At 34.2% G+C, this 13,782-nt stretch overlaps 2 protein-coding genes across 5 annotated transcripts in view; one reads left to right on the top strand and one right to left on the bottom strand.

Moving 5' to 3' along the window:
• LOC123672345 (glutamate receptor ionotropic, kainate 2) overlaps positions 1 to 13,782 on the top strand; it is a 730,109-nt gene that overhangs the window by 140,805 nt on the left and 575,522 nt on the right. The gene's annotated exons all lie outside the window — the stretch shown is intronic.
• LOC123672348 (zinc transporter ZIP3-like) overlaps positions 1 to 13,782 on the bottom strand; it is a 75,159-nt gene that overhangs the window by 34,262 nt on the left and 27,115 nt on the right. For both annotated transcript variants that reach the window (XM_045606429.1, XM_045606428.1), the window contains exon 2: positions 9,260 to 9,518. In XM_045606429.1, the coding sequence (XP_045462385.1) occupies positions 9,260 to 9,518 (259 nt within the window). The remainder of the gene's footprint in view (positions 1 to 9,259; positions 9,519 to 13,782) is intronic.

Genomic DNA, 13,782 nt, shown 5'->3' with positions numbered 1-13,782 from the left:
CTACTCACCGTACATGATATTTCAGCCTCACATTCAACACTCATGTGTTCTATAATCGGTACATTTTCAAAGTCTTGTAAGGTGTCTTTTATAAAAATACATGAACCCCCATGAATGGACTTTTCTCGAGTGTAGCATGATATTAATATGTAATTTTCAATTTTTATTAGATCAACCTCATCCTTGTTAAGCCAATGCTCGGTGAGACACAGCAGGTCTGGACTATTTTCTAAAGATGTTATGAATATTTCTAGTTCTGACATTTTGTTTCTTATACATTGGATGTTTTGATGTAGTATATTAATGGTTTTCTTCAATTCTCTCGGGGGAGATATCGTCTGAGATGGAGAAAATGGTTCAGACTAATACCTTTTTCCCATTTGCTCGGATTCATAATCAACTCTTTGGATTCATATGGCACATAAATTTTAAATGAACTCTTATATATATCCTTCCTTGTTTTCATCTTTTCGCACGTTCCATTTAAATTGAATGTCTCGGAAATATAGCTTTTCACTTGTTCTGGTGTTGTTTCTGGTTTGAGGCCAGTTAAAAAAAGACAGCTCAGTTGTTTCGCAGCTAGTAAATTCGTTTCTCCTTTTTCTCCCTTAATAGACTGTGGTCTTTCTTTCTTTAATGTATGTCTTTTCTTTCCATAGATAACCTTTTTCCATTCACTTTCATTTACATCTTCAAAATGTTTATTTATACGTCCTTCCTCACTTTTATTAGCATTATCTCTTATATTTGCGGTGGCATTTTTAGTTATTGTTTCATTGGAATTCCCTTGTTCGAAGTTATTTATAATTTGTTGTTTGTTTACTTTCCTTATCGGCGCAGATGCCAATGAAATTGCAATGTTTGGTTTCGTAATTTCTGACATTAATTTTTCACTCGTAGTAATACCTTTCCTAATGTCATTACTTTCCTCATTTACCTTTTTTTTATCATGTAGTCGACTTTCATTATGTGTTATTTGTTCTATGCATATATTTGGTACATTAACACCATCCTTGACAGTTACAGATTTCTTCTTAGCTGATATCATCTGCGGACTTTTCATGACATATTCTGTATTATTTCCTCCTGATGTTTGTATATGGCGGTTCTTATATGGTACCATAGATGGAGCGTAGTTCTGTTGACTTTTCATAACATTAATTTTTTCTAATAACAAGGAGTTATTTTGAAGTAAAATTGAATTCTTTCCTTGTATTTCGTGAATTATTTGTTTCAAATAGGAATTTTCTAATTCCAATTTTGATAGTTTTAGTTCGCTCACCTCTTTTTCAGAATTATTTACATCGTTTTTTCCAATGGTTTGGTTCTGTTGACAACAAATTATCAACGAATCACTTTTATAAACTGCGTTTTTCATTCTTCTAACACATCCCTCGTGGAAGAATGACTCACAATTCATACACATCATCACTTTGCATTGCTTAGAACAGCATTTGAATAATTTTTCAGTAGTTGTTTCACTACAATTAGAAGTTTCATCGCCATCGCGTTCATTCACGTCTAACTCTCTCGACGCCATTTTATACACTAATAATATAATTAATAATATAATTATACAATAATCCTGGCAGGTCATTTTGAAGCATTTCCAGGTAGTTTGCCCCGTTTAAAATAGCTGGCAACTCGACCGGTCCTATTATTTGGCCGTTAAAAATTCCCGTCCACAAATTGATTTTGAATTGGTATTGGGACCGGTCTTCTCTTGTTTCGTGCGGGTTTTCTAGTTGCCAGCTATGGATATTATGTAAGTTGGTGTATCCGTCCCTTCTGCAGGCCGATTCATCGCTCCACAACACTTCATTAAAAAAGTTGGGATTTTCTCTCCACTTTTGTATCATTTTTCGACAAAATTCAACACGCGGTGCATAATCAGTAGGCTGTAGAGTTTGTACGCGTTGAATGTGGAAGGGATGGTTTTTGTTCCTGTTCAAAATTCGTTGTGCCGAGGATTTGGGGACTCCAGTACGGAGTTCAATATTTCGCACTGAAGTTCCTGGCTCCGCTCGCACTTCTTCTAAAAAGACGTTGTCGTCAATCGTTCGAGGTCTTCCAGATCGGCTATTCGTCCCTGGTAGTCTGTCCTCGCAATAAGCATTTGTAGTTCTCAAAATGACTTCGTAGTTGGTAGGATTACGATTCGGATATCGTTCCAAGTAGGTACAACCTTGCAGCCAATCTTGCATTATAACTCACATTGCCTCGATTTGGAACACGCCTGGTTTCGTTGTAGATTGAATGCATGTCAGCGTACTCACTATGAGTAAACTTGTGATTCGCCATGGTTGCATACACAAATCAGTGTCCGATAGAGTGCCGAGTTGTCACTTTATTCCACAAATAAAGAGTAAATCAGAGTCCAGAGAAATGCCAAGTCGATTTTAGTTAAGGAACACACGAAAACAGAGACACGGAGAACACGGGGATCGCACGAAACGCAAGGTAACGAACTGATTTGGTTTGCAGGGCCATCGCTGCTCGTGCTACATGATCGAACAAAGCACTCTATCCATCCCTTTCTTTACCAAGTAGATAAAGAGAGACAGAACAAGTCTCTCTCTAGGGACGGCTAGCGAGGTGCATAGTTTTAAATTAGTTACATAGGGCATCGGTAAAATGATGAAAATACCTAGTTTTATGGGCATAAGATTCGTGTATTGTACCATTTCTAAATCTGTCTAAAATGCCCAATTTTTTGATGTTACTTGCTCGTTTTGTTTCAAGGATTTTTTTTTCACAGCAGGTGTCCAAAGTCGAAGTTCTCGTTTTGCTAGCAATTGAAATCAAGATTTATCCATTAATTTACGGAAATCCACATAACTTTTTGACAGAATCATACTCATGTCATCTTAAATAACTATTTAAGATTCCATTACAACAAAAAAAATAAGCTTCGAGAGCTTTCCAGCAGAATTCTGACCCTGACAATGTTAAAAAAGGTGAAAATTCACTAAAAAAAACGTAATTTGGTAATAACTCGAAAACCATGCAACTTTTACTGGGGTCATGTTAGGCTGGTTAGGTCCCTCTTTAGCTGACCTACCTCCGGTGTCACTGTGACGTGCCACTTATGGGACACCCTGTATTATTTTGTAGCTATTTAGGAGTAATTATACTAAATATGATTTAGGCTCCACATTTTTGACAGGTTCATTCACAATAATTTCGAAAAATTCACAAATGTAAACTACCCCTTTGACGGTCTGCAGATCAATGTGCTTCGGATATGTTATTCTGTGGCAATTTGCGAGTAATAATACCGAATATGAACTTGACTCAACATTTTTGACAGGGTCATTCCCAAAAATTTTGAAAAATTCACAAATCTAAACTACTCCTTAGACGGCCTGCAAGTCAATATCCTTCGGATATGTTATTCTGTAGCTATTTGAGAGTAATAATACCAAATATGAAATTGGCTGAACATTTTTGACAGGGTTATTCTCAAAAATGTCGAAAGTTTCACAATTGTAAACTACCCCTTAGACGGCCTGCAAATCAATGTGCTTCTGTAGCTATTTAGGAGTTATATTTCTAAATATTAACTTGGCCAAACATTTTTGACAGGGTCATTCCCAAAACTTTCGAAAAATTCACAAGTGTCGACTGCCCCTTAGACGGCCTGCAAATCAATGTGCTTCGGATATGTTATTCTGTTCTATGAAAAGTAAGGGCCAGTTGTACTGGGTTTTTCACCACAATTTGACCCCCCTTTCACTTTGTTACTAAAAGAGGTACAAAAAAATATTTTCTACAAAAGTTTCATGAAATCGACTTGTGTTTTTTGAAAGGCTTTCACGAAACGAAATATATACAGAGTGGGCAACATGTTGATTGCAACTTCATTTTTTCAAATGGAACACCCTGTACATTTTGCTATTTCTGACTAGCTCTTTTTCCCCTGATTTCGGATATATTACTATATATTATTATTTGGCCTATCTCTTTTATTCTGAGTACCACAGAGTTTCAAATTTTAAGAACCACCTAGCATATTCAGTAATCAGTTCTCAAGTGGTAGGCTGCGTATACTCAAAATGCCATTTTTTGAGTTATCTCGTTGGCAACGATATGACATACGTTTTCCACTATAAATTGGAAATCGATGATTTGGATGCAACTTCATATATTCTCTCCTTGTAGCTTTCTTACTTTTATTGTTCTTCACATAAAGTGAAAATATTTCAAATTTTTCCGGTGCTGTAGTGCATATTCGATGAATATTTTCATTCAATTACAAACGTATGTTATATATCGTTGACAACGAGATAACTCAAAAAAGAGCATTTTGAATTATCGCAGCCTTCCACTTGAAAACTGATTACTTAGCTTGCCAGGTGGTTCTTAAAATTTGAAACTCTGTGGTACTCAGAAAAAGAGAGATAGGCCAAACATATGTTATATATCCGAAATCAGGGGAAAAAGAGCTAACAACAACAACAACAACAACAATGATGTTGCAATCAATATATTGCCCACTCTGTATATATTTCGTTTCTTGAAATCATTTCAAAAAACACTATTCGATTTCGTGAAGCTTTTGTAGAAAACATTTCTTTGTACCTCTTTCAGTAACAAAGTTAAAGGGGGGGTCAAATTAGTGTGAAAAACCCGGTACATTCCAAGTTCACCAACAGTTCAACGTTGACTGTGGTTCAATGACAAAATTACGTTGTACCAACCTCGTTCACTGTTGATCGACAGTTCAAAACCAAGATCAGTTGAACGCTGATACCTTGTCGGTTCAAAGCCAGTTCAGTTCGGTTGACTGTCTACTACTGTCTACTTATCTATGTTGACTGTTCAAAGCTTGATGCTTCATTTTATTGACATTTATATATTTTTCGTACTTCCGGGCTTGAAGTGACAACTTCACTCCCTTGTGACAGGTACTAAAGTGTCACATTTAATCCCTCCGGGATTAAATATTGACGAAACTCCCGGAACGATTAAATCACAAACAAACGTATTTAAGGGATATTTTATTGAAAAATATAATTAATTAGAATGGTAATTAACATTAATATTCAAATTAATATTGTGACAGTTCGTCATATTGACCAGTCTTTCCTGGGTTAATGCACCAGGTAACTGACGAGTAACAGATAGGTCCTTTTCATATTGAACTGGTGTTTGTTTCGAAGATCCTGCGGAAACATGAAGCGAGAATGAGGACTGTGACATAACTATAGTGGACGAATCGGCGACTTGACCAAATATTTTATCTGAAATTTTTTGTTTATTTTTAATAGACGATTCAATATATCCCTCGGCCACGTTGGAGGATTTCCATCCTCCATGTCTCTTCAGCACGTCTATTGTTGCTCCCGAATCAGCTAACAAAGACGCAGATGTGCGTCTAAAACAATGTCCCGTATAAGACGTCGCATTTTCTAATTTCAAGACGGCTGCTATTTGCCGTGGAAATGTACCAAAATTTTTTTTTTCCTACTACTCGCGTTGTACATTCTTTGTTGATGTATTGAACAAAAAATTTTGAATGAGGTGTCCCTGTCTTTCGCAATGCCACATATTTTCGAAATATGTATCGCCACAAAACTGATGGAACTGTTTTCTGAATTTTTGATCACAAAATTTCGGTCAATTTTATTTTTGGTGTTTCTAATCGCAATTAGGAAGGAATCGCCCAAATCTCTCACATCGTCGATTTCTAAATCAACCAACTCTTTTCCACGACAAGCTCCCGCAACGCCCAAAATAAGTGCAACCTACAAAAAAATTGATTTCTTAAAATTTCTGAATATAAACAAATTTCCAAATTTACCTTAAGCATTAAATATTTATCATCCGGAGCCTCCTGTAAGAACTGATCTACCTGCTCAGACGTGAGAATTCTTGACTTCTTTGGCTTAAATCCCTCATTTCTTCTCTTCAAAAAAGCTAATAATTTTGGAAATTTACTTATATCAATATCTTCTCTAATGTTAATAACCAATTTCAGCATTGAGTAATGTGCCCAGAGAGTTGAGGCACAAACCGCTTTTGATTTATCATTGAAGTAGACTAACAGCGCATTTTCAGTAGGTTGTCTCACATTTTTTAAGCGGCACCACTTTTTAAAAGCATCGTACTGCTGCTCGTATAGTTTTCTAGATTTCGGTGGTAACAATTCTTCACCTACTTCGGCTGCTCTTTTATCAATATCAGATACACCTTCTTCACTCATGATACCAATTATTATCAATAACAATGTTTCTTTACAATGACACTAGTAATGACAATGTTTCTAAATTATAATTGTCACAACGCAATGTTACTATGGTAACTTATTTTAAAGACAGTTTATTAAATGAGTTGAAGAGAGAAAAAACTGATTGAAATTATTGAAATAATTAATAAAATCATACCGGAAGTACGAAAAGTATCGTATATACCTTGCGACTGAAGTACATTTAATCCTTCAGGTAAATTATGGCCCTCCCTGCGGTCGGGTCATAAACTTTACCTTCAGGATTAAATGTACTACTTCAGTCCCGCGGTATATAATATACTATTTTTGACATTATTGGTATATTAATCATAAGTTATTCATATTTATATATTATATAAAATGGATTTTTTGAAAGAATTAACTGATCATGAAGATTTTCTGGAGCTAATTGATAACATACATAATCCGAGATTGATGCAGACGTACAGAGAACGCTCAAATCATTTTACAAAGTGGAATCAACTTTTATTTTGTAAGTGTTTTTATCTGTTCTCTTAGTTTCGATTAATTCCTTATATTTCTTCACCAAACTTAACAACACATTTTATTCTCTTGCAGTGAAGTTTGTGGTTCTTGCTAATATTTTAGAACCCTCCATATGTTCATGACAACGTTTATATTATCCTAACCTAACCAAGTTTTTTATGACAAGCAAAGAAGTTATCTTTTCTATTTCAGTATCGTAATGAGTTCATTACAGTTCCAAAAACAGTGCTCTAATGGACTCATTACAGCATTGTTTTCAATTATATTTTTCGTTTTGTGGTTGTCACAGACTTCCAATCCTATCAAAATTCAACACATAAATTATCAATATAATATGATTTGGATTAAGTGAATTGTTGTGCGGCATTATTCGCAATTTCCCTTAACTCTGTTGTTAATCAATTTCGGCAGACATAATTCACGAATTTAATGCGTAATTATGAAGTTTTTCAACATTCCAAACGTATGATTCAAATTCATATTTCGTAATCTGTCAATTTTCGTAACAGTCAGACCAACTGCCAAGATACTGCCAAGAAATGTCACTAGAAATCGCCGTTCAGTTGAACCACAGTCAATATGAGTTGGAACAACGCCCGTTCTTTTGAACTGACATCACCAATAACTAGCAGTTCTGTTGATCTACAGATGAACGTTGTTTCGTACAACTCGACCTTAGTATTCCAAATATCAACTTGGCTAAACATTTTTCAAGGTCTCATTCGTGAGAATACTTGTATATACCTCGTCGTTTCATTGATCAGCATAATTCAAGTTCATCTATAATATTATTTTGTGTATTGAAATGTCATAAAAACTTGACTGAAGTTGTTCAAGTGAACTCAAAAAGCAAATGCTTGCGTTGCACCCCAAAAACAGATAGATTCGTTAGTTTTAAATTCTACCGACGCCACTGGTCGTTTGGCTGCTGGATCGAATTCGACTGCTGAAAAGTGGCTGCCAAGTTCACGCCGGTTAGTCATGTATAGTATATCCAAAGTCACTTGAACTAGTCCATTCAATCGCTTGGCCATAGATGTCCCTTATAAGTAGATACCGCGATATTCTAAATACCGGGGTTTATTTGAAAGTATTGTTAGGCAATAAATTCACTGGCCCCAAAGGAATTTCTGGAAATTTGCAAAACCCTTGTATAATAGAAATATTTAGCTTTCTCCAAGTGACTATGGATATACTATACCATATTACAGGACAATTCTCAATTTCATCTATGAATAATTCAGTATTAGGAGCGTCCGTTTCCATTTTGAACTATTTCTGACCGAATGGATCGAAGAAAAATACGTAAATACGTCTCTGGCACCTATCAGATCGTGCAATCTCACAACGGTCGAGCGCTGGAACAGCGTTCAACGCGCGCTCCATAAAAACGCGCGTTGGCATGTGTACGCTTCGATGAAAATTTATGTACTTGTAAACGCGCGTTGATTGCTTATCATGTGAACGGGGTCTTAACGTGTATTTTCAACAAGACGGCGCGGCGGCGCTACGTCCATACAAACATCGAATCAATCGCAATTTTGTAGGGTGAGTTTCCTGGCCGTGTTCTCGAAGAGGTGATCACTATAGGCGACCGATATCTTATGATTTAACACTTTAAGAGTTTTCCCTTTGTGGTCACATGACTTATCTATAAAGTCTATGTCAATGCTACGCAATCGATTCAAGACTTTAAAAATGTACCCAAATCGTAAGGCAGTCGCAAATGTGCAAATTGGTCATAGACAATTTCATGTTGCAACTGTGGCAGCTATTAAGCTGATATTGTTTCCAATCTTTAATGGAATACATTTCTCTTTACAATGAAATGAACGCCAATTGGATTCTCTTGAAATATAGGTACTCTTTTTTCGATCAAATTTTTTAAACTGGTTTCAAAAATAGAGAGTGAAAGCTCAAAATAAGTATTTTGCACAAGCTATAATATTCTGAAAGGTCTCATAAAGGCCTAGGAGAGCAGGGATAAAAAAAAAACATTAAACAAATGATATATTTCCTGAAGCCTTTGCAAAACTAAACCATTAAGACTTTATACCTAATACATCAAACTTTAGCGAATATAATGAAAAAGGTGTACATTTCAATGTTGGAACATATAATTTTACTAATGAAAAAGTCGATAATATTCTACTTGCAACTATTTGAATCGAGTTTGTTAATTAAATTTTCGATGCAAACAATCGGATGAAATACCCATCATTAAATATTCGAATTGAATACCGACTTCCAGGTATAGAGGTAATTTTTATGTGTCTTCGACATAATTTGATTACGAGTTATGCATGGTCATTTTCAAAGGGATTGTAATTAATTCGAGTTATTGAAGATTTCAAGCCAACTAGGCTAGAGTTGACGAGAGTCAACTATATTTGAATCCTCCGCCATAATTGTGCACTAATACACCTTATTCCGGCGGACATTATATTTCCTGATTTGGTGAGGGTTATCACAACCTTAAATGATATGTGATGCGTACATAACATTTTGCTGAAAAATACTTACAGACGCTGAATATTCCGGATTGGAAACGAAAGGTTTCGCAGGAACTTTAGCGATGATCCACTGTCCGAGTTCCTCTAGGAAGTATATCATGAAGAACCCAGAGCATATGAGGAACTGAGAATATTGGCTGCTTGCCGCTACGTCTCCTTCGATTTCATTCGAGATAGCGGAATGTACACTAGTTACTAAATGTATAAGGCACGTACACAGCATCACGCCAGCACCGAAGGAATGAAATATGGCGTTATAGAATCCATATCTGAAACATGAATGTACAATGTAGCATGACAGTGCCTCAAACAAAGTCTCGATATAATTAAACACCACTGATGAACTGATATGTTCAAAAGGTGGGTGTATTTTACTCAAAGGGATGTTCAATTAATATAATGAATTATTAGAAGATAGAACGTTGGAAATTTTCTCGATTTGCCATGCTATATGCAGATAACCTGGAAATGAATAGCATAATGAATTCGTTAGATAATGAAAATTGAATTCTAATTCCCCTCTGATTTTCAGTTCTGTTGATATTTTATTATATCATGTAAAAGTTCAAGAATAATTACTATTGAGCCCGTAGATCTACAGGTTAATTTCTGAGGCGAACTTCAGATTTTAGGAGATCACACTAGTCAAGATAGTTTCGAAACAAAGTTTGGTCTGGGTCCCCAATTGAGACTCTACTGAACCGATTCGATCGATTCTACTTTAATTTCGATATAGCTCATTCAATTTACATGAAATTTTCAATGTAGTACAATTTAAATGACTAGGTATATTCAATAATCCCAACCCTTTTTTCAAAATACAGCGTTGTAACTGTGTTGATTTCATATTGATTGTGTCTTACATTGCATTCACAAAACTTCTGCACCAATTTCATATTGTACCATAATGAGTCATTATTCAGGTGTTTTTAATTTTTTTCGGCACCTCTTGTTTTCTGGGATTTTTTTTTTTAAAGGAACGATATTGTAATTTCATCACAAAGGAGAAAGAGGTTATATTCTGAACTAGATAGTAAATATCGTCCAAGGATGCAAAGTTATTCCTTAGTTCTGAAATATTTATTTAATTTTCTAAATTCACAGTTAACTGCACATATTCTGAAAAGAACCATCGAATTCTTACAATGAACACATAATATAATCATAATGCACAAAAACCTGATAAAATGATGAAAACCAATATTGAAAACATACCAAACATGTGAAAGGCGAAACTGAACTAACAAATGAATATTCATATTGAATTTTCGTAATAGTCTCCTCATTTTCAATACTTACCTACTTGCGACCTTTTTATTACATTTTGAGTTGACCTCCTAAAAAAACCACAACAAAAAAATCATATCTGCATATGCGCATGAGTGAATAATTTTGGCATGTTGATACACTTGTGAAAAATTATTCATTCAATAATCATATTCTGTTATTTACTTCAAGATAACCAAAGATTTTATCCAGTACCTATAGTATATCCAAAGTCACTTGGAGGAAGCCTGAACATTTCAATTATATAAGGGTTGTCCAAGTTTTCTGAAATTTCTTTGGAATTCATGAAAATATTGCTATCAATACTCTCAAATAAACCTCGGTATTCAGCAAATCCTCTTGGAAACAAGAATGTCCCGATTTTATGTATCTTATTAGCTGAATATATCCCCTCGTATTCCCTTTTCCACTTTGAGAGCGTTTTTCGTTACACTCATTGGCTGCATCTACCACTTCTTAATTACTTTCTAATAATTCACATAGACCAGTGTGGTCCATAGGGGTATTATTGAAATGCGTTTTTACGTAGTTTCAGTTCGTTGTGTGACTGATGCTTTTAATGATTTCGACTATGATGTTTGGCACAATTCTATGGCTTATGTAAAAAAAAAGATGAATATTTCGCAATCAAATCTATTCCTCCATTTACTTTCAAAGTCGGAATTGATATATGACGGGTTCTGAAGAAAATGATTTCGCATCCAAAATATCTTCATTCCACTGAAGGAAGAATTGATTCAAATGAGAAAAACCAACAGAATTTTCATTACATTTTCTGATTTTAGCAATGTTATTACTGGTTTGAGAGATCTTGTAGAATAGGCATATGATGTTGAGGCGTCAAATTAGCAGCTACGTAGCCGGATCGAAAAATCAATCAAGTGTTTTATAGAAAATAGAAATATTTCACCATTTCCTGCCATCAGTCGGGACAGTTTTAATAATAGGTTACATATATCTTTGAATATTTATTTTGATTCTGAATACGAAAAGTTTAAGAGTTATCGAGGAAAAACTTGAACTGAGGAAATACTACAACTTCTAACTGAGTGGAGTAGTCTATGACTAAATTTGACATTTCATGAAATGTCATTAATCACTCGTAATTAAAAATTTTATTGGTTTATGGATTTTCAACCATCTTAACGAAAAATTTATTACAATTCATGAAATTTAGACTTTTTAGTTTCTGTTCATGTTTTCTGGAAGTCATAGACGACTCCATTCAATGAGAAATTGCAGTTTTCCTTGGTTCAAGTTTTTCCTCGATAACTTTTCAAGTATAGGATTTGCTTGAGACCCCTCTCTTTTTATATCTAACGTAAAATTGACTGAATGAATAAAAAAAATATAGATTTTTCCAAAAAACTTTTCATAAGATATCTATAGGAATCTCTTCAACTTATGAACCATTGAGCTTATACTCAAGTATAACCACGTACACCACGTACAAGTAATAGTCTGACTAGAGCTTCTGTGGTAGGTATTTTGTTTATTCCGATGATTGAACATGATTTTGTAATATGTTTATGTAATATTGTTTATAATTCATGGAATAAATATGTATTATATTGCTGAAATTATCATCGACCAAGCTATCTGATAATGCAATAATATACTGGGTGTGCCGTTTGAAATAAGAAAGTAGTAATCTGTTTCCGGTATAAAAGGAAATTGTTTAAATTTTCAGCACAAAATTATTATCAGTTTTCCATAAACAATAGGCCATCGCGGTGAATCAGCCTGTACATTATTATCATTTAGCCTTCTGCTTCCACTGAGGGACATAAATTTCGGCTTACAATAACGAAGAAATAAAATTCAATTCGGCAACGTAGCTGCTAATTTGACGTAGAAAATTGGATGTCATTCAAGGATCTCAAGATCATGCACCTATTCTACCCTAGTTTGTCTTATCTTCAGACAAAACATCTCCGAATTCATCTCAAACATTTTCGTGCTCTTATAATTCTATGCAACGATCAGTTCATCATCGTTGATAACGTACCTTGATAGTATATTACAGGTCGAGAATAAAGAATAATCAAATTATAACACCGTAGAAATACATAGTATAATTTTTGATGTAACAGCAAAAGCTACTCACGTCACAAATTTTCTGAAAGAATCGACATCTGAGTCCCATACATTCGCAAAAATATTATTTTCAACTCAAGGGTTTGAAAAGTGTGCGCCTATAGTTTATGACTGTTTTGCAATTATCTCTGGCCAAGCGTTTTTATAGACTAGTTCAAGTGACTGGATATACTATACCTAGTATTCGTTTACGTTAATTTATTCGCATTTCAGATAATTTTCTGATTTTATATATATTTGCTGAGAATATTATTGTACCAATAAAAGCAGAAAAAAAGACATGAAATTGCAAATAATGATTTTTATGTTTTAGAGAAAGATCGGATTTTTGTCAGTAATTTTATTTATTTTATGAAAGTATCAATACTACATAATTTTGTCATGTTTCAACTCGAACCCAACCAATTAAAATATATTAATCATATAAAGTTATCGCTACACATAAATGCGTTGGCCCCTGTTCCACAAATTCTCAACAGTTAAAATATTATTTCCCTTCTCTGTGAGAGGCTGCCCTTATTATTTTTCTTTTATTATTTCAGTAGTAAATCTAGTGCTTAATCAAATATTTTTTTCTGAAAATACAAAATGGGCTCTAAGACAATTTAACTCAAATTTTCAGTAAATCATTGTTCATGAAAAACAGTTTTCAGTAGTTTATTATGTTTTGAAAAAGTTGAATAAAGTCAATTGAAATCCACCAGCCTATCCTGCCTTTCATGATTGAATAAATCGTGAAATCAGATTCTTGAGAAATTTACAAAAAATATTTTATATGAGAAAATGCAACAGAAAAAAAGATTTCCTGCGAATTCCGACTGCCCTTCACATCTTAAGAAATGGAAAATAATAATTAGAGTGTTAAATTGAGATTCATACAGCAAAAAAGATTTTATCCGTATTTATGTGTAATAATTATCAGAAATTTTTTTTTCCTAACTTCACAATGGCTAAATCATAAAACTGAGAAAAAACATTGACCTTTTCTAATTACGAAAGAATTTTCATAAATAAATCACACTCTAAACTATTTTTGAGCACCAATTGATTATTTCCAAATAAATCAAAATATGTTACGCCACTGCCATAGACGCCGGTCAGACAAGGAGCTACGAATGTTGGCATCAAAACAAATGCTCTAGTTACAAG

The sequence above is a fragment of the Harmonia axyridis genome, chromosome 2 (genome assembly GCF_914767665.1).
Source record: "Harmonia axyridis chromosome 2, icHarAxyr1.1, whole genome shotgun sequence".
Lineage (NCBI taxonomy): Eukaryota > Metazoa > Arthropoda > Insecta > Coleoptera > Coccinellidae > Harmonia > Harmonia axyridis.
The sequence above is the reverse complement of the archived record's forward strand: the minus strand, read 5'-3'. Positions and strand labels throughout refer to the sequence as shown.